This window comes from Thamnophis elegans, chromosome 2 (assembly GCF_009769535.1).
Source record: "Thamnophis elegans isolate rThaEle1 chromosome 2, rThaEle1.pri, whole genome shotgun sequence".
Classification (NCBI taxonomy): Eukaryota; Metazoa; Chordata; class Lepidosauria; order Squamata; family Colubridae; genus Thamnophis; species Thamnophis elegans.
Genome location: NC_045542.1, coordinates 158,683,877 through 158,705,637, shown reverse-complemented (window position 1 = coordinate 158,705,637; position 21,761 = coordinate 158,683,877). Strand labels below are relative to the sequence as shown.

Below are 21,761 nucleotides of genomic sequence, written 5' to 3'. Positions count from 1 at the left end.
CAAAAAACTCAGCTGTCCAGCGCTCACATGTGAGAGAGACCTAGCCCACGCTTTTTTAATGGTTCATACCATAATGCTTTACTTATTCTTGCTCTCTTACCTCCATTACAATACACCTCCAGCAGCCTCTATTTGCTTTAATTCTTGATCCGAGAATTTAACTGGGATCATCCAAAACAAAAAATTAATATTTGGTAATACTTTGGTAATAGTTTCATTTTTATCATTCCAATTCTTCCAAACCATGATAATTTTACTTTCTCATATTTATCTATTTTATATTTTTCCTTACCTTTTCATAATTTATTTTCTTTAACTGCTGAATATTTTTGGTGTCAATATCTAAATATTTAATATTTCACTATGGGATTTTGAAATGCTAATAATGCATCATCTGCAAATAAATTTATTTTAGTTTTCTTTTGTACTCCAATCCCTTCAATCCCTAATAGCACTTGGCAAAACCTCCATCAATAATGCAAATAGAACGGGGGATAAAGGGCATCCCTGTCGCATTCCCAGGCTTAAGGTTACTGTCTCACCAGATTGGAATTCTGACTGAAACCTTTCCCACAATCTGGACACTCATATGGCTTCCCTCCTGTATGTACCACCAAGTGTGAATTCTGATTAAAACTCTTCCCATAGCCAGAACATTCAAAGGGTTTCTCTCCTGTGGTTATTCACCAGGTTGAAATTATGATTGAAACTTTTCCCACACTGTGGACATTCATATGGTTTGTCTCCTACGTGAATCTTCTGGTATTTCACCAGGTCAGAACAGAAAGTGAAACTTTTCCCACACTCTGGACACTCATATGTCTTACTCCAGTATCAGTCCTCTGGTGTACCAGTAGATCACAATTCCGATTGAACCTTTTTCATATCATATCTCTCATGTGAGTCCTCTGATGTTTCACCAGTTTGAAATTCTCACTGAAATTTTTACCACAATCAGCGCATTCAAAATGTTTCTCCCCTGTGTGAATCCTCTGGTGTTTCAACAGGTTGGAATTCTGACTGAAACATTTGCCACAATCAGAACATTCAAAGTGTTTCTCTCCTGTGTGAGTCCTCTGGTGTACCACCAAGCTGGAGCTTTGACTGAAACCTTTCCCACAATCAGGACATTCAAAGGGTTTCTCTCCTGTGTGAATCCTCTGGTGTATAACCAACCTGGAATTACAACTGAAAAGTTTGCCACAAACTGGACACTCACATGGCTTCCCTCCTGTATGAGTCATTTGGTGTATCGCCAAGTGTGAATTCTGACTAAAACTCTTCCCACAATCCAGACAGTCAAAGTGTTTCTCCCCTGTGTGAGTCCTCTGGTGTTTAACCAAACTGGAATTCCAACTGAAACATTTGCCACAATCAGAACATTCAAAGGGTTTCTCTCCTGTGTGAGTCCTCTGGTGTTTCAGCAGGTTGGCATTCTGACTGAAACATTTGCCACAATCGGAACATTTAAAGGGTTTCTCTCCGGTGTGAGTCCGCTGATGAATCACCAGCTCAGAATTCTGACTGAAACCTTTCCCACAATCAGGACATTCAAAGGGTTTCTCTCCTGTGTGAGTCCTCTGGTGTACCACCAAGCTGGACCTTTGACTGAAACCTTTCCCACAATCGGGACATTCAAAGGGTTTCTCTCCTGTGTGAGCCCTCTGATGATTTACTAGGTGAGAATTCTGACTGAAATCTTTTCCACAATCAGGACATTCAAAGGGTTTCTCTCCTGTGTGAGTTCTCTGGTGTACCACCAAGCTGGACCTTTGACTGAAACTTTTCCCACAATCGGGACATTCAAAGGGTTTCTCTCCTGTGTGCGTCCTCTGATGAATCACCAGCTCAGAATTCTGACTGAAACCTTTCCCACAATCAGGACATTCAAAGGGTTTCTCTCCTGTGTGAGTCCTCTGGTGTACCACCAAGCTGGACCTTTGACTGAAACCTTTCCCACAATCAGGACATTCAAAGGGTTTCTCTCCTGTGTGAGTCCTCTGGTGTTTAACCAAACTGTAATTCCAACTGAAACGTTTGCCACAATCTGGACACTCATATGGCTTCCCTCCTATATGAGTCATCTGGTGTATCACCAAGTGTGAATTCTGACTAAAACTCTTCCCACAATCCGAACATTCAAAGTGTTTCTCCCCTGTGTGAATCCTCTGGTGTTTAACCAAACTGGTATACCAACCAAAACATTTGCCACAATCAAAACATTCAAAAGGTTTCTCTCCTGTGTGAGTCCTCTGGTGTTTCACCAGGTTGGCATTCTGACTGAAACATTTGCCACAATCAGAACATTTAAAGGGTTTCTCTCCTGTGTGAGTCCTCTGATGTTCCACCAAGTTGGAATTCTGACTGAAATTTTTCCCACAATCGGGACATTCATAAGGTTTCTCTCCTGTGTGAGCCCTCTGATGATTTACTAGGTGAGAACTCTGACTGAAACCTTTCCCACAATCAGGGCATTCAAAGGGTTTCTCTCCTGTGTGAGTCCTCTGGTGTTTAACCAAATGGGAATTCTGACTGAAACATTTGCCACAATCAGAACATTCAAAGGGTTTCTCTCCGGTGTGAGTCCTCTGATGAATCACCAGCTCAGAATTCTGACTGAAACTTTTCCCACAATCAGGACATTCAAAGGGTTTCTCTCCTGTGTGAGTCCTCTGGTGTACTATCAAGCTGGACCTTTGACTGAAACATTTCCCACAATCAGGGCATTCAAAGGGTTTCTCTCCTGTGTGATTCCTCCGGTGTTTAATCAAACTGGAATTCTGACTGAAACATTTGCCACAAGCAGAACATTCAAAAGGTTTCTCTCCTGTGTGAATCCTTTGGTGTACCCTCAGTTTCGAATTCTGACTGAAACATTTGCCACAATCAGAACATTTAAAGGGTTTCTCTCCTGAGTGAATCCTTTGGTGTGTCATCAGGTGGGAATTTTGACTGAAATTTCTCCCACAATCAGGACATTTAAAGGGTTTCTCTCCTGTGTGAGTCCTCTGATGTATCACCAGACTGGTATTCCGACTGAAACATTTTCCACAATCAGGACATTCAAAGGGTTTCTCTCCTGTGTGAGTCGTCTGATGTTCCACTAGGTTGGAATTCTGACTGAAACCTTTCCCACAATCAGGGCATTCAAAGGGTTTCTCTTCTCTGTGAGTCCTCTGGTGAATCACCAAATGGGAATTCTGACTGAAACATTTACCACAATCAGAACATTCAAAGGGTTTCTCTCCTGTGTGAATCATTTTATGTTTTGCCAGGCTTGAATTCTGACTGAAACGTTTGCCACAATCAGGACATTCAAAGGGTTTCTCTCCTGTGTGAGTTCTCTGATGTCTTACCAGGTTGGAATTGTGACTGAAACTTTTGCCACAATCAGGACATTCAAAAGGTTTCTCCCCTGTGTGAGTTCTCAGGTGTCTCACGAGGTGGGAATTATCAATGAAAGATTTTCCACAATTTGGACAGTTATACGGCTTCTCTCTGCTGTGATGCATCACCAAGTCGCCAGTTTCCTCAGTTGTCCGGAGTGCTTTTATTGGTATCCTCTTCATCTGTAAGATTTAAATAACAGTGTAAGTTTAAAATTGTTTCTTTATGAAATGGTTGCAAAAGATATGAAAAAGTATACACTACTAGTAAAAAGCAAACATGCAACAATGCTGAAATAGCTTCTAATGTTAATTATGATTCATTTGACACACTGAAGATTACTGAGATCCAAGTTGAAATATACATTCAATCACAAAATACCCTTGTTGACTTGGATCTGTTAGGAATATAAACTAATGGTTGGCTTGGAAATATATAAATCATGTAACAATGTTGTATCTGTTTCTTTAAAGTATACTGTAAAATGTGATTGGTTGCTGTTTTTCTTCAATCAGCCATAAGAGGGAGTCAGAATGACTGTTACCTCTGTTAGATGCTGGGCTGATCTGATCTGGAAGTGCCATGAGCTACTGTAAGTTTTGCAACTGTTAGCAAACCTTGATTACTGGACTGATTATATATTACTGGACTATGTTATTCGGATTATCCCTTAACTGAAAGACACTGAAGACTCACTGACTTATCCGTGTATGACTTGGACTGTTTGATGGACTCTGATACCTCTATTTCCACGAAAGTAAAAGCCTACTTAAACTACAGTCTCTCTGTATGCTGGTTTGTGTGTTCTCCAACAACACTCTCGCAACACTTCGCTGAACGTACTCGCTCTCCCAACGGGGAGCTTACCTGACACTGGTTATGGACCCAGAGTATACCAGACGTAGCTAAAGGAGAGTTGGTGTTGAGATGCAATACCACATACAGACAGCTGTTTATTGTAGTGATTGTTACTATACTGGAGAAGATGGCGAGCGACCCATCAACAAGCATGTCTATGATAACCCGGTTGGATGGAACAAATTATGTTTCCTAGTCTATGAAATGAAGTCTACTCCTGCATAGGGAAGGTTTATAGGATGCTCTACAGAATCCACCGGATGTAACTGCTTGGAATCCAGATAACGATGAAGTTGCCAAAAAGATAGCAGATTTTCAGCGAAGCAACGAACTGGCGTTGTGTATTATTGGTCTAACACTGAATGACCAACAATTAGTACACATCTGTGGAGAAAATTCTACTGCAAGATGTTGGAGAATTTAAAGAGAATTTATGTGCGTGACACTGTAGGTGCACATATACATCTTACACACAAACTGTTTAGGGCACGTCTTCTGAAAGGTGGAGGTATGTTAGCTCATTTAACTTTTATGAAAGGGTTTTTTCAGGAGCTACATGAAAAAGAACTATTTTTTTCTGAGCTACACCAAGTTTATATCATACTCTCCTCACTGGATGAGAGTTATGATGTTTTTATATCGTCTCTTGAAGTCCTAACCCGAAATGAAATAACATTGACTGAAATTACTGCACGACTCTTGGGAGAGTGAAGAAGGATGGAGAAGGAACAACTGAGAGAAACCACCACAACATGAGGAGTCACATTCTACTGCCTATACTGTTCGAAAATGTTATTCTTTTGGGGCTAAGGGACATATAGCTAGGTTCTGTAAAAAGGCAAAACAACAGAATGCTGGAAGAGCTAGAAAAAATGCTAATGTCAACTTAACTATGTCTACTTTGGCTATGTCTGGCAATGCACCTGTAAACCATGATTCATGGGTTGTTGAGTGGAGCATCACAGTGCATTACTAGAAATAGAAAAAGGTTTGTAAAAATGACAAGGAACATGTATGTTTGGCAAATGGATGGAAGGTGAAGGCGGCTGGTGAAGGTAATGCATGCTTGTTCATTCCTAAAGGAGAAGTTACCAATGTTGTATGTACCTAAACTGAGATTTAATTTATCATCAGTAAGGGCTCTAGTTAATATTGGCTATGTGGTAACCTTTAGGGGAGATAACTGTATAATTGAAAAAGAAGGTAATAGAGTTACTGCCAAATTAACAAATGGTTTATATGTTATACCGGATGGACAGATGACTAACACAGCTTATGATGTGAACCCACATGACAAATGTATACACTTACTACATAGACGTATAGGGCATATTAATTTCAAGATGCTGCAACAAACTGTTAAATTGGCAGAAGGAGTAAAATTAAAATCATGTAATAAATATTTAAACTGCAATGTTTGCAATCAGGAGAAGACCAAAGTTACTCCTGCAAACAGACTGAATGGTTTTAAAACAAAGGAACCTTTGGAGGTTGTTTTTGCTGATTTAATAGGACCTTTAAAACCCAGTTTGGGAGGTGCCTGTTATGATTTGAGTATCATGGATCATTATTCCCGATACGGTTTCTGCTATTTGATGAAAAACAAAACAGAAACATTTCAGCATTTCTTCAATTGGTTGAGGTTTGCGGAGAGAAAGATGAAAGCCAAGGTTATTACTTTAGTTACTGATAATGGGACGGAGTTTACAAACCAGAAATTTCAAACGATGTTAAAATCAGCTGGAATCAAGCACAAACATTCTGCTTCTTATAGGCCACAACATAACTCGTTTGTAGAACGAAGGGGGAAAATGTTACAGGCCATGGTTCAAACTATGATAGCTGATTCAGGTTTGCCGGAAACACTGTGGGGTGAAGCTATGATGTGTAGTAACCATGTTTTAAATAATGTGGTGAATACAACAACCAGTGAATTGCCATTCACTAGGTGGCATGGCAGAAAACCAGATTTGAGTTACCTACATACATTCGGAGCCCCAGCATGGGTGCATATACCATCACAAGTAAGACTGAAAGGACAGAAAAGAGTTTGACAGTTATTTTTCATAGGTTACGAGGCTAACCATAGATTGTTTAGAGTTTGGGAGAAAGGCACAACTAAGGTTCACTGTAGCACTAGTGCTAAGTTTATAGAACACATGGAGTGGAATAAATTAGAACCAACTGACGATGTAGTTATCAACACCCAGTTAGTCCCTAGTGATGAAATAGTAAAACAAGCAATTAAAGTACAGGTACAGGAGGAACTAGAAGAACGGGAGCAGATTATACAGGAGAGTCCACTGGTGAGTCCTGAAATACCTAGACATTCAACTCGTGTAACTAGACCACCTGACAGATATCAAGCTACTATAGCGTATCAAGTAGATAAAGTTCCTCCTACTTATCATGAATTAACCCTGTATCCAACTGAGGAGCAGATAGTTTGGAAAACAGCAATGGAAAAGGAACTGAATCCTTACAGAAGTTAGAGGTGTATGAAGATGTAAGGTTATCCCCAGGTAAACATGCCATAGGATGTAAATGGATCTACAAGATTAAAACAAGTGTAGATTGGACTGTTATCTATAAAGCCAGATTGGTAGCAAAAGGGTTTGATCAGTCAGCCAATGGCTATGATGAGGTATTTGCACCTAGTCTAAAGTCTACCACATTACATGCATCATTAGTTTGGGCAGCTAGGCATGGATATGTAGTGAATCATTTAGATGTTGAGACAGCATATCTCCATGCACCATTGCAACATACTGTATATTTAAAGAAGCCTTTAGGGTTAAATAACACTGATTGTTGGAAGTTAAAAAAAGAGTTTTTATGGCTTAAAGCAATCAGGCTATGAATGGAATCAATGTATAGTGAAAGAGTTAACTAAGATGGATTTTAAAGCTGGCATAGCTGATCCATGTTTGTTTAAGAAAGAAAGTAATGGTGTGATTTCATTGTTGCTATTGTTCACTGATGACATAGCATTAATCACTAAAACTGAGCAAGAAGCCATGAGCATGAGCCATGAAGCCAAAATTCAGTATAAAACATCTCGGTGAGATTAGGCATTATCTTGGTTTAAAGATAGATAAAACTAAGGGAGGATACAAAATCTCACAAACTGAGAAGATTAACCAGCTACTCAGAACGTTTAGGATGGTACTGTGTAAACCAGCTAAAACTCCAATGGGTCAGGAATTTAGCCATGATGATATAAAAAGTCCTGTGTTTGATAAGGGTATTTATCAATCATTGATTGGTAGCTTATCGTATCTGAGTAATTGGTCAAGGCCTGACATATCATACAGTGTAAATCAATTAGCCAGGTTTAATGCTGAACCTACTGAAAGGCACTGGCAAGCTGCTAAGAGGATATTAAGATATCTTAAGCACACGACGCATTATGCATTGTATTTAGAACCTAGAGATGATCTGAGCTTGACTGCATATGCTGATGCAAGTTTTGCTACAGATGTGTCTATACAGAAATCAGGGGTTGTTGTATTCCTGGGAAAGGCACTAATTGGATGGCGGTCTATTAGACAAAAACATTTAAGTCTATCGACTATGGAGGCTGAGTTCTCATGTCTGTCATTATTATGTATGGATTTGGTTTGTTACAAACAACTCCTACTTGATATGGGAATTAACATACGAGAGCCTATTGTTGTTTATGAAGACAATCAAGCAGCAATCCAGATGGCATCCAATCTTGCTGTAAAAACTAGGTCAAAGCACACAGATATAAGATATCTGAATGTACGGCAAAGTGTGAATAGTAAATTAGTCTCATTGGAGTATTGTATGTCTGAAGACAACATCGCAGATAATTTTACTAAGGCCCAAGGTAATATAAAGCATAAACATTGTTGTAAGGAATACGGATTAAGATTGTAAGATTTATATATTGTCCTACCCAAAGGGGAGAATGTTAAGAATATAATTTAACGGTTGGGTTGGCAATATATAAATCATATAACAATGTTATATCTGTTTCTTTAAATCATACTGTAAAATGTGATTGGTTGCTGTTTTTCCTCAATCGGCCATAAGAGGGAGCCAGAATGACTGTTAGCTCTCTCTGTTTGTTATATCCTGGACTGATCTGATCTGGAAGTGCCATGAGCTATTGTAAGTTTTGCAACTGTTAGCAAACCTTGATTACTGGACTGATTATATGTTACTGGACTATGTTATTTGGATTATCCCCTAACTGAGGGAAATTGATGACTGATTGACTTATCCGCGTATGACTTGGACTGTTTGATGGACTCTGATACCTCTATTTCCACGAAAGTAAAAGCCTAAACTGCAGTTTGTGTGTTCTCCAACACAACTCTCACAATGCTCCTCTAAACGCACTTGCTCTCCCAACGGGGAGCTTACCTAACAGGGTCCATCACAAATTCTTCATACTGCAATTATTGGATAGAACCTCTGTAGTTTAAATAAATGTTTTACTAAAAATGCTATTTCTCTTTCACACTTTAAATGTTGTAACTGAAACTGAATTTAAACTATGGCAGAAGGACATCTCTAAGTTTATATGGGAAGGGGATAAAACAAAAAATTAAACATAAATCATTGCAAGGTGATAAGGACAGAGGTTTGAGTTGACTAGATTTGAAATTGTATTTTGATGCTTGTTTTCTGGCAAAAAGAGTGAGGGACTCTCCAAAATAAGAGCTTCCTTGAGCTTGACAGGCATGAATAAAATTTTTTAATGCACAGCTCTTTATGGTATGATAAGGTTAAAGCAAATGCTGATTTTAAACATCACTTTGTTAGAAATGCCTTCCTCTTTGGGTGTCTCCCAGGAAGTTTTTTAGAAAAGAAATGGTGGTGAAGCCAGACTGATGGGCTTATGGTCAAATATGATTGAATTATTGTGGAATCAGATGGATGTTTGCCATTGATTCGTATATTTACCATTGAAAGAAAGATTTGAACTAGACAAAAAGAGCTATGGATACGTTTTTGTGAAAAATGAAATTGGAAATGAATTGTTGAATATATTATGTCTAAGGTTTATAAACTGCTATTGAAATGAAACTTGCAGAATGAGTATGTAAATCATTGTATGATTCAGTGGGCAAAGAACTTTGGATGTAATATAATGCTTGAACAATGGAAGAATATAACAGAATTACAGAGTTAGAAGGGACCTTGGAGGTCTTCTAGTCCAACCCCCTGCTCAGGCAGGAAGCTCTATACCAAATGGTTCTTATGAGGTTAGTATCTAACATTGAAGAAATTCTCAAGAATGTATAAAGGCACCTTAAATGTTGGAAATGTAAATAAGAGATTTTATCATTTATGGTGGACATATGACAAAGAAATATTGGAGTAGGATTCACAAATTCAAAGGTTAATAAAAAAGAACTAAATTAGATACAGTTAAGTTTTGATTATTAGGGGGAAAATGTTATGATACAGGATATAGTTAAATAAAGGAGGGATAATGATGACAACCTATATATATGTATGAGTACAATATAAGGAAACTGGATGAAAATTGCAAACAGTGATCTCGAAAGGAGGATTAGAAAAGTTTGTTACTAAATATTAATGGATGTTTAGCTAGAATAGAACATAAGGATTCAGTGCTATTGGAGGATTTTAGAAATACTAAATGAAATGCCAGTATGTGGTTGTGTATTAAATCTTGGTATATTTTTTGATGAAGGATGTTTAAACAATTATAGTCAAATAAAAATTGGAGGTATAAGGGCAACATGTATAAATATCTGAGTTAAAATACTATGTCAGAAGATATAAGATTGTTTTGTTATTTGAAAGATACAGGTTGATAGTTAAACTTAGTGAAATTTAGTAATAATAGATATAATTAATTAAATAATTGATAATGATAATAATGTATACAATGTGTAGTGTTATGATAAGTAATAATTGGATATGAATATTCAATGGTACCCATGAAAGGAAGATTAGAAATCCTTTTGAATTATATACAAAAGTTAATAAAAAAAGAATTAAGTTAGATACAGTTAAGTTTTGATTATTAGGGATAAAATGTTATGATACAGGATCTAGTCAAATAAAGGAGGGATAATGATGACAACCTATATACATATATATCAGTATAATATAAGGAAACTAGATGAAAATTGCCAACAGCTATTTGGAAAGGAGGATTAGAAAAGTCTGTTATTAAATATTATGGATCTTTAGCTAGAATAGGACATAAGGATTCAGTGTTATTGGAGGATTTTAATATTAAATGAAATGCCAGTACATGGTTATGTATTAAATTTCGGTATATTTTATGATGGGCATTTAAACAAGCATAGTCATATAAATGGAGGTATAAGGGTAACATGTATAAATATTTAAGTTAAAATACTTGAGTTAATATAAATTATGCTTGATGACTGTGGAAGAGATGCATGAAAACCTTTTGTAACCAACTGAAACACTTTCTACACTATGTAAAGAAGGAAGATTTAAGTGTTGTGTTTGTTTTGAAAATAAAAATAAAATAAAAAAGAAGACTTGGAAGAGACCAACTCTCTAAGCAGGAGACCCTATACTGTTCTGGACAAATGGCTATCCAGTCTCGTATTTAAAAAAAACCATTGACGGAGCAGCCACAATTACTGGAGGCAAAGCATTTCCACAGATTGATTGTTCTCACTGAAAGGAAATGTCTCCTTGATTCTAGGTTGGATACCTTTTTGATAAGTCTCGCCCTGTTAGTTCTTGTTCTTCTCTCAGGCACATTGGACAATGGATCCACCGCCTTTTTTCTGTGTCAGCCCCGCAGATATTGAAAGGATGCTATGATGGCATCCCTACTCCTGCTCTGTGTTAGACTAGACATATCCAGTTTTCCTGGAGTAGAAAGAAAGAAATTACAAGAAGGGCCTGTATTGTCAGAGAAGCAGGGAAAGAAAATGTAATAGACATAATTTATTGTCCACCAGAAAATAATTTAGCTGACCTCATGAGAAAACCATTAAGTATACAAAAACAATCCCTGCTCAGACAGGAGACTTTATATCATTCCTGATTATTCGCTGTCCATTCTCTTCTTTAAATCCTTCAGTAACGAAGAACTCACAACTTCTGGAGGGAAGCTGTTCCCAAGGAATTAATCTTAACTTGAAGGAGACTTTTTAAGATCCTCCCAACAGCAGAAAATTGCGCCCACCAGTGTTAAAGCATGGAGCACCAGCGGACTCAAAATTTGGGGAGGGAAGGAACATGGAGCAGCAGCTGACATGCTTCAGCCTAATAGCCTCTCTGCTTCCACATCATGGAGGAAACCAAACAGCCGGACATGCTCCCAGCCTCTCCTCTGACCAGACCCCAACTCACCGTGCAGGTGTTGTTTCGATCCCGGGAAGAGCACAAAAGCCACTCGGCACACCAACTTCCACCCGAGTGGTCCGGAAGAAGTTCCTCTCCTCCCATGCATTCTAGGAACGCTGTACTCGATGGTTTTAACTCCTTTAAGCCTAACCACATATACCTATTAAGGGCTTTCTAGTCACTAATAGTCACTGCCATCTCCCAATAGGGGGCAAAAGAACACGCTTGTTCTGTCTCTAACGTGTTTGTAGGACGTTTTCACTGATTAAATGCTATCAAGTCGTTTTTGACTCCTAGAAACCTACCTTTGCAACTGATCCATGAGAAATTGTGAAATAGTGAAATGTGACACTATAAATAGCTTGTGAAGATTAGCTACAGGCTGAGTACTAAACGTTCATGAAATTCTTACAGAATTACATAAGAAGAGTTGGAAGAGACCAACTCTCTAAGCAGGAGACCCTATACAGTTCTGGACAAATGGCTTTTCAGTCTCGTATTTAAAAACCCCATTGACGGAGCAGCCACAATTACTGGAGGCAAAGCATTTCCACTTTTTGATTGTTCTCACTGAAAGGAAATGCCTCCTTGATTCTAGGTTGGATACCTTTTTGATAAGTCTCCCCCTGTTACTTCTTGTTCTGCTCTCAGGCACATTGGACAATGGATCCACCGCCTTTTTTCTGTGTCAGCCCCGCAGATATTGAAAGACTGCTATGATGGCATCCCTACTCCTGCTCTGTGTTAGACTAGACATATTCAGTTTTCCTGCAATAGTTCATAGGAGTAGAAAGAAAGAAATTACAAGAAGGGCCTGTATTGTCAGAGAAGCAGGGAAAGAAAATGTAATAGACATAATGTATTGTCCACCATAAAATAATTTAGCTGACCTTATGACAAAACCATTAAGTATACATAAAACACAAAGGTCTTCTAAAAAGATTTGGTTTAAATGCTGTCCAGCTATAAATTAGGGGGGTCTTAGGATATTAAATTTAGTAACTGAAACAGTTAAATTGGACAATGGGCAGGAATAGAGCAGTTGAGCTCCTGTATGAGGCAATCTATGCTATGATTGGTTGCTGTAGGTGAAAAGGGGGAGTTTCCCAGTTTTCCCGCTTTTTTTCCTGTGCGCTCTGTATGCTATTTGGAGTTACCTCAGGATGTTCCTGCCCATCTTGTTTGCTGTAAATGTTTTAAATATATTGATTTATATATAAAATTACAAATTTGTCCCTATGTCACTGATTTCATTTGGAAACTTGCTGCATAATTCCCTGACAGAGGACTGTCTCTATTACACCCAGAGAAAGAAGCCATTTGCAGTGGATGCCATTTGCTGGAAACATCTTGCAGGGAAATAATCGTTGTCGTATCCACCTAGTCGATTACCCAGAAGGATGTAAAGAATCGTGGTGAGAAAAAACAAATTTCTCCTCTGGGAGATCCCCTTCCTCTGGGACTGATGGAAGCATTTAGGATTATGAGTGTTCACAAATGGATGGATCTGTCCCAAATGAATCCCTTTACGAGCCTAAACTCTTTCCTGAAGTTCCCAAAGCCACTTCTTAAAATCCCCCTCCTCATGGTTTGGAAACTGCAGGATGGTTGGGAGAAGGCTGAAGCAGATGTGGCTGCTACAGATTTGGAGTTAACAGACTCAATGCGGGATGAATTGTATTTTTTTAAGAAGATTGGGAAATGAACCTACTATATCTAACTGGAAAACAATTTGGGAAATGGATCGACCAAGAGGTTTTATTTGTAGGAATAAGACACAATTGTCTTATTGTTCTGAACTAAAATATTTAGAAAAAGTTTTATTAATAAGAATCAAACAAAGATATTTTATCCCTCACAGATCAGAAACAACGATTGTGGTGATTTGTGTTAAATAAGAAGCCGTTTAAACTTTATACAAATTAAATGCAATAGTACATTGTTAACAAAGTGCTTTGAGGTTTAATTTTGTTGTTGACCCACCCATTACATTGCATTTATATATCATAGATAGATGAATGTCGAACTGGTTGTAAATAGAAGTAGAAGTTTATAAATTTTGGGCCTGCTTCAGAAGGGGAAGAAACTAATATTGGTAAATCTGCTTTTGTCTTTCTTTTTTTCTTTTTTTTAATTTTTAATTTAAAACAAATACAACATCCTTTTTTACATGCTGTAGAAAGTGTATCAGTTAGTTACAAAAAGACTTTTGTGCATCTCCTCCACAGTCTACAAACATAATTCATATTATTATAGTATTTTAACTCAAATATTTATACATGTCACCATCATCATCTCTCTATTTTCATTTGACTATAATTGTTTAAGCGTCCTTCATCATAAAATATACCAAAATTTAATACATAGCCACATACTGGCCTTTCAATTACTATTGCTAAAATCCTCTACTAACACCAAATCCTTATGTCCTATTCTAGCTAAACATCCATAATATTTAATAACAAAGTTTTCTAATCCTCCTTTCCAAATCACTGTTTAAAGTTTACATCCAGTTTCCTTATGTTATACCCATATCTATATATACGCTGTTATTCTTATCCCTCCTTTATTTGACTATAACCTGTATCATAACATTTTCCTCCTAATAATCAAAACTTTAATTGTATTTTAGTTCTTTTTTTAATTATTATTATTAAGCTTTATGAAAAATCCAAAGGTATTGCTAATCTTCCTTACATGGGTGCCATTCAATAGCTTTTGTCTTTCTAATGCACATTTTTCCTTTTAAATGTTTTGTCTATCCTTGTGTGTTTTTTGAAAACAATATTTCTTTTTGGGGGAGTTTGTACTTTATATTAATTTTCTAAATAGAATATTTATTCTAAATCAAAGTCCCCTTACTAGAAGCAAATTCATAAGGCTACCATGTACCTATTTTCTAAATTGCCTCTAAATTCAGTGTATATTGGAGGTGGTGACCCTTTGAGAGCTGTATGCAATGAAATTTCATTTTAATGTATGCTGATCAGTGTACATTCAAAGTAACAAAGTTATTCTAAGTCTACGTCCCATCCTTACCTAAGGCTTTCTCAAGATGTTTTCATTGGTTAAATGCTATCAAGTTATTTTCGACCTCTAGAAACCTACCTCTGCAACTGATGCATGTGAAATAGTGAAATGTGATGCTACTTAGCTTGTGAAGATTAGCTGTGTGCTGAGCCCTAAAGGTTTATGAAGATCTTACAGGATCACATAAAAAAGAAATGGGAGAGACCAACTCTCCATTCCAGACAAATTGCTGTTGAATCTCCCTTTTAAAAAGTTCCAGATGGACCACCCACAACTTCTGGAGGGAAGCCATGGAAGCTGTCAGGTCATCCTTGCTCCTTCTCTGTGTTAGACTGGACATATCATGCAATTATTCATTGTATGGTTTAGCCTCCAGTTCCCTTAACACCATTGTTGCTATTCTCTGTTCTCTTTCTAGAGTTTCAACATCAGGTTTTTCTCATGGTGATAAACACTGGATGCCTAAACTGGTGTAGTCTTACCAGCACAGTATAATGTAGACAGCACTAATACTTCTTGGAATCTTAATACTATTCCTCTGCTGATGTAGACTAGGACTACATTGGCTTTTTCTGCAGCTGCAGCACACTGGTATCGGATACTTAAGAGTTGTTGTCCACTAAAATTCCTAGATCCCTCGCACAGTTATTGCTATTCGTGACCCGACAAAAGGGCGAACGACAAAACCATGCCGACTAAACCGTCGCTAAAACTGCGATGTCATCAACGCGCCGACAACAGCGTGCCGACAACAGCGCGCCGACAGAAGCGCGATTTAAGTTAAGGTAAGGGTTAGGTTTAGGGTTAGGTTTAGGGTTAGGGTTACAGCGCGCTTCTGTCGCCGCGCTGTTGTCGGCGCGCTTCAGCGCTCATTCGTCAGAGAGCTTTAGAACTCGCGGTTTTGTCACCGCGGTTTAATCAGGCGTACTTTTGTCGTTCGTGCTTTTGAGGTGGAACCATTGCTATTGAGCCAGAGTAAAAGTCAAGATCTTTTTTCAAATGTTAATATATCCTACAGCAAGGAAGTTTTTTAAAATGATTTTTAACATTACTTCAATATGTGGGAACATATGTGGGGAATGCCCTTGGAATTAAACTTACTGAACAATTTTGCATTAAAAATGATTGATCCAGGCACTGATTTATCCTTTCAAAGCGAAAAAGGACCCTGCCCTCCCCTTTAAAAAAGCCCAAAACATAAAATTTTTGCATCAATAATGGCAGAAAGAATGAAGAGACTTTTAAATGAATTCATAGACATAGACCAAAATGGATTTCTCCCTAAGAGACAGATCAGAAACAATATGCAAATTGTATTGAATATGCTAGAGTACTATAAAGCCCACTCAGAATAGCAAATGGCGTCGTTGTTTCTGGACACACAAAAGGCCTTTGATAATGTGAACTGACAATTTATGATAATGCAACTTCAAATGATGGGATTTGGTGAGGGATTCATAAATATGATTACAATACAATACAATAGCAGAGTTGGAAGGGACCTTGGAGGTCTTCTAGTCCAGTGGTCCCCAACCTTTTTATCGCCGCGGACCAGTCAGACGAGCCTCCCTTGGCCTTCCGGACCGGCGGGTGGGAAGGCGGCCATCCTGGGCGTGCGTTCCGCGGGGGGGGGCTTCCTTCACACCAAGGCTGACAGCCCGCGAGGCCGCCCCGCCTCCTCCTCCTCGGCCGCCGGGGGAAGGGAGGGGGAACCGACCCCGCGATCCGCTCGCTCGGGCAGCCCTTTTTCCTCGCTGCAGTTCGGCGGGGGAAAAAGATAGTGCCGTGTCCTACTTCGGGCGGCTGGCGCGGCGGAGGCCGGCTGCTTCCGAGGGGGTGGGCCTCCGCGCCGCGCTCCATGAAGGGAAGAGGGGGAGAAGGCGGGCTGCGGCCGAAGGGCCCCCGAGAGCCCCGCCGGCCTGACGCAAAAAGCGCTTCGGCGGAGCGGCGGGGGGGAGGGGAGGGAGGCAGGTGACACTCCAGGAGGGGGAGCAGAGCTGCGCCGCGAGTCTTACGTAAAGCCCCCCCTCCCCGCCTCGGCGGAGGAAAACATCTCCCACCTGGGTGGGGCTGCGCGCGAAGCGCCTCTCGGAACGGCGAAGCTCCCCAAGTTCCCCCGAAACGGCCGCGCTGCGCCCCTCCCCCCCGCAACCTTAGTTTCTCCTTGGGAGGAAAATGCAGCGCCGCCGCCCCCTCCTGCCCCCCCTCGTCATTCCACGGGGCAGGCGGACAAAGTTTCGCCTCCCAGGCAGCCTCCGCCAGCAGCATCCCAAGTTCGGGCCGAGGCCGCCGCCGCCGCCCCCTCCCTCCCGGGGCGAGCAGAGCAAGAGGGCGGGGGGGGGAGATCGGGCCTCCCCTATCCCCCCCAGCCCCGCACATCTGGGGCGGCGGGGGGGGCAGAGAAAGGGCGCGTTCATGAGGACTACAAAGTTGCAAATATGGCACCCAGCCGCTGCAGCGATCATGGCCCCCGGCCGCTGCGCGGCCCGGTGCCAGGTACTCCACGGCCCGGCACCGGTCCGCGGACCGGGGGTTGGGGACCACTGTTCTAGTCCAACCCCCTGCCTAGGCAGGAAACCCTATATCCATGACGGCGAACCTATGGCACGTGTGCCACATATGGCATGCGGAGCCATTTCCTAGGACATGTGAGGCGCTGCCTTGTCAACTCCAGTGCGCATGCGCACGCTGGCCAGCTGGTTTTGGCCTTCATTTTTGGCCTTTTTGGTAACAGACTTCCGATTTGCACATTGGGTCATTTTTCTCTGGAGGCTTCAGGACGGGGTCTTGGACTAGAAAGGACAATTAATATAAATCCAACGAAAGGAAAGAGGCATAAAAGACTTCCTCCCTCTCTCTGTCTCTCCCCGCCCCGCCTCCTCTCCTTCCATCAATAAAGGGCTCGGTGCTCCTTCTTCACAGCCTCTGTGGGTTCCTGCAAAGCCAGACAGGAAAGGAGAAGAAAAGAGGGGGTGGGACTGGATTATCAGGAAAAAAACAACACCCATTCTCCTATGATCGTGGAGACAGCAGCCAGACTGGGATGTACCAAAGAATGGGCTGTCCACTAGGGTGGGGACAACAGATTAAGGAACGTTAAGGCACATGTACTTGTTGCAGCACTCTGCAGCCAAAAGATGCATCTGCCGACACATACTTGTCTAATTTGTAGTGGCGTATGAAAACCGTGGGAGACGTCCATGTGGCTGCTTGTCAAACTTCAAAATAGCCTGTGTAGACCATGCTGCCGTAGTTGCTGAGCTCCGGGTAGAGTGGGCTGTAACATTCTGCAGGATCTGAAAGGACTGAAGTTTATAAGTCAATTTAATACAGGCTCTGATCCACCGCCCCAGACTCAACAGTGAAGCCTTGGTTCCCAAAGACGCCTGGCAAAAGGAGACAAAGAGAGATTCCAAATGGCGGAGCAAAGCTGTGCAGTCGATATAGATCTTAAGGGCTCGGCGTACATCAAGGGTGTGCCATTTACGCTCCCTCTCGTGACAAAGAGCTGGACAGAAATCAGGTAAGGTCAATTCTTGGCCCCTGTGAAATCGGCTATTGACCTTCAGCAGGAAAATTGGATCAAGTCGCAAAACAACACGGTCTGGGTGGAATATGCACAGATCGTGCCTTTCAAGCAGGGCAGCCAAGTCTGAAATACGTCTGGCCGACATTATAGAAACAAAGTCTTGAGTCACAGCAATTTTAATGATGTGGACCTTAATGGTTCAAATGGAGGGGAAGTGAGAGCCTCCAGGACCCGTGGCAAATCCCAAGTAGGGTATCTATGGATGATGGGTGGCCGGAGGTTCGAGGCTCCACGGAGAAACCTCCGGATCAATGGATGCATGGAAAGATGTTCTGAGGAAGAGCCATCTAGAATGGAAGACAAAGCAGCCACCTGTCGCCGTAATGTGTTTGGGGTGAGACCTTGATCAAGTCTTTCTGTAAGAAGTCCAACACTTGAGGAATGGAAGCCCTTAATGGATCAATAGAGGTTAGAACACCAGAGAGCAAACGCTCGCCACGTGGCATTATAAATACGGTTTGTAGAACCCCAACGAGATGCCTGAATAGTACTGATGACATTGAGGGAGATAGTCAGCTGTTAACCTTGCCGCTCAATCGCCATGCGGTTAATTGCAGCCACTGAGGGTCGGGATGTAGGACTGACCCTTGATGAAGAGAGACCAGTGACCGTGGAATATGACAGGGGGGGGGGAGAAGGTCACAAGGTCGGGAAACCAAGGCCAGCACGGCCAGTGAGGCGCCAGGAATAAGAGTTCTGCTTCCTGTACTTTTGTATTACCCTCTGAATGAGCGGGAGTGGCGGAAATGCATATAGGAGATCCCTGGGCCACTGGCACCTGAGAGCGTCTACCCCTTCTGCATTGGTGTCTACAAACTAGATTTGGGGATTTGGTTGTTGTCTGCTCTTGGAGGTCCTCAAGATGTGCTCCGCCCTGAGGGATGGTAGATGAGATTCTGCCCAATGGCATAACAGGTTGGCTCCCTGCATCAGTGGCCAAAATCGCGTCCCCCTCGTCTGTTGATATGTGCCTTGGTAGTAGTGTTGTCAGTTAAGATTAGGATATGATTGTCCTGAACTGTCTGTTGGAAGCGTAGCAGGGTAAGATGCACTGTCCGCAGTTCTAGCCAATTGATGCTGTTTTGGCTTTCTTCTAGCAACCACTGACCCTGGGCCACCAGGTTCTGCATGTGCGCACCCCACCCTGTCAAGCTGGCATCCGTTGTAAGAGTGAGACAGGTCGGCTCTCTGAATAATGTCGCCTGCAAGATCGCTGGGGACTGCCACCACCTTAGAGACTGGGTGACCTGTCTGGGGAGGAGAATCCTGTGGTGGGAGCAGCTCCTGTTGCTTTCTGAGGTGGGAGCATGAACCACTGCAGGCACCTGCTGTGGAATCTGGCCCACGGTACTACCCAAAAGGAGGACACCATTTTCCCTAATAACTGAGATAGCAGAAGCAGGGACACTTTGCGAAGGGGCAAGACCCTTCTAACTAACTCCCTGAGGCTGAGGATGCGGTCTTGGGACAGAAATACCCTCTCTGCCACGGTGTCTATGATCACACCGAGATGTAAAATGTGAGTCCCGGGGACAAGGTGGCTCTTCTTGAGACTCACTCCTCCAGTGGAGGAGAGGTCGAACCGAAGGGCTCGGTACTGGAAGTGCCTCCCTTCATAAGAGAACCGGAGATATCTTTTGTGGTCTGCAAAGAGAATGTGAAGGTAAGTTTCGGTCAAGTCTACCGAGGTGAGGAAATCGCCCTCTCTGACTCCCTGTAGGATAGTGTGGAGGGAGTGCATTTTGAACCACCAATAAACAAATGTGGCGGTTCAATGACTTTAGGTCCAGGATTGCTCTCCATCTCCTGGAAGCCTTTGGTACCACAAAGAGACGGGAATAAAAACTCTGACCTTTCTGATGGGGAGGGACCGGTTGGATGGCCCGAATTTCTAGCAGATGTTATATGGCCTGATCCATTAGTAGCCTCTTGCGAGGGCACTGGGATATTGGGCATGGCACAAAGTGTTCCTGGGGTGTGTGGAGAGGAATTCCAGAAGGAGGCCAATTTTGACTGTTTTGATTGCCCAATTGTCTGTTATGGTCTCTTCCCAGCGGTGAGCGAAAAACGCTAGGTCCAGATAGTCACTTTTGATTAGGGAAATGGCGGTTACCTCCTCCCCGGTAAGACTTCTTCAGGGGGAAACGTTGGACGTTTCAGTTGGACCTGTCCTGATTGGATCCCTGTCTGGGGGTGAAGGACTGACGTTGTGGATGGGAGAAAGAGGATTCCCCCATCCGTTGGCTGAAAGGGCGACCTTCTATATAAAGTGGAGGGACGACTGTCCTGTTTTTTTGTATATAGAGGAGAGGACCTTGTGTTTATCTTTAGATTCCGTGAGGTAAGGATCCAAGGGAGCCCCAAAGAGTTGAGTGCCACTGAAAGGGGAGGCTGCAAGGCGCCATTTGATATGAACATCCGCCTGCCATGGTTTGAGCCATAGCAGGCGCCTGGGCGTGACCGAAGCGGCCATGGCTTTAGAAGCAAACCTGGCAGCGCTAAAGGAAGCATCTGCTGAATATTCAATGGCAGCCTTAATCTTGTTTAAATCCATGGGTGACCTGGTATCAGTAGATGCAATACGCTCCTGGAGTTGCTCAATCCAGACTAGCGCAACCCTGGAGAAAAAGGAAGTGGCTATGGAGGCCCGAACTACCCAGATACCAGGCTGATAACCTTTAACTAACGTTTGATCTGACCTTTTCTCCTCAGGCTTCTTCAGGGACTCCAGAGACCACTGTGGATGAAGACAAAGCTGCAACCGGCGCATCCACTGGAGGAGTCTCAAGAAATTTGGTGAGTTTTGGAGCGACGTTGTAGAAGTGTTTGTCAAAGCTGGTTGGTTGTGGACCTGTACCAGGGGAATCCCACTGTCATTGGACAACATTCATGAAGATCTTTGGAGATGGAATAATTTCTTTTCCCACTGTAGGTTCAAAGAAAAGAGTGTTAGGACGATCAGAGGAAGCCGGCACAGCAGCCTGCGTGCTGGAGCCCATCAGCAATGCCTTGTTTTATTGCTTCTGAAATTATGGCTGCCATTTCTGTAGGGAAGGAGAGCAAAGCTGAAGGTACCCTTGTGCACTGAGTTGTGGAGAGGCTGGCTTGTTCAAAGGTGTGATCCCTATTGAGAGGGACATCAAAGAAATTGCCCCTGGTGTCAGGCTCTATGGAGGAAGATGAGGCTGAAGAGGGCAACTCCCCATCTGAATCATCCCCACATCTGAATCATCCAAGGATGAGCAAGGGCCCATGGGTGTTAACTCGGGGGGGGGGGGCGCAGGGGAGGTTGCTTGATTCCCCATGGGAAGGGGAGAGTGGCCTGGATGTCCTGGTTCACCTGTTGCTTTTGGGCCCGCTGAAATTCCTTCTCTAAGGCATTTTGTCTTCATTCCTCAGCTCTAGTAGAGGACCTGGAAGTTTTGGGAGTCTTCCCTGAATCAGGAGCCTCCTTAGCTGCCCTTTTGTGGCTGTTCCTTACTCCCGATGGCCCTGCCTCCTCTAGGCTTTTATCCGGTACAGTTACCACCCCAGGTTGCTCAGCCATGCTGCTAGATGC

At 42.1% G+C, this 21,761-nt stretch overlaps 1 protein-coding gene across 1 annotated transcript in view; it reads right to left on the bottom strand.

The window, feature by feature from the left end:
• LOC116523821 (zinc finger protein OZF-like) overlaps nt 1–21,761 on the bottom strand; it is a 96,117-nt gene that overhangs the window by 19,241 nt on the left and 55,115 nt on the right. The window contains exon 3 of the mRNA XM_032238906.1: nt 1,055–3,426. Coding sequence (XP_032094797.1) covers nt 1,055–3,426 — 2,372 coding nt within the window. The remainder of the gene's footprint in view (nt 1–1,054; nt 3,427–21,761) is intronic.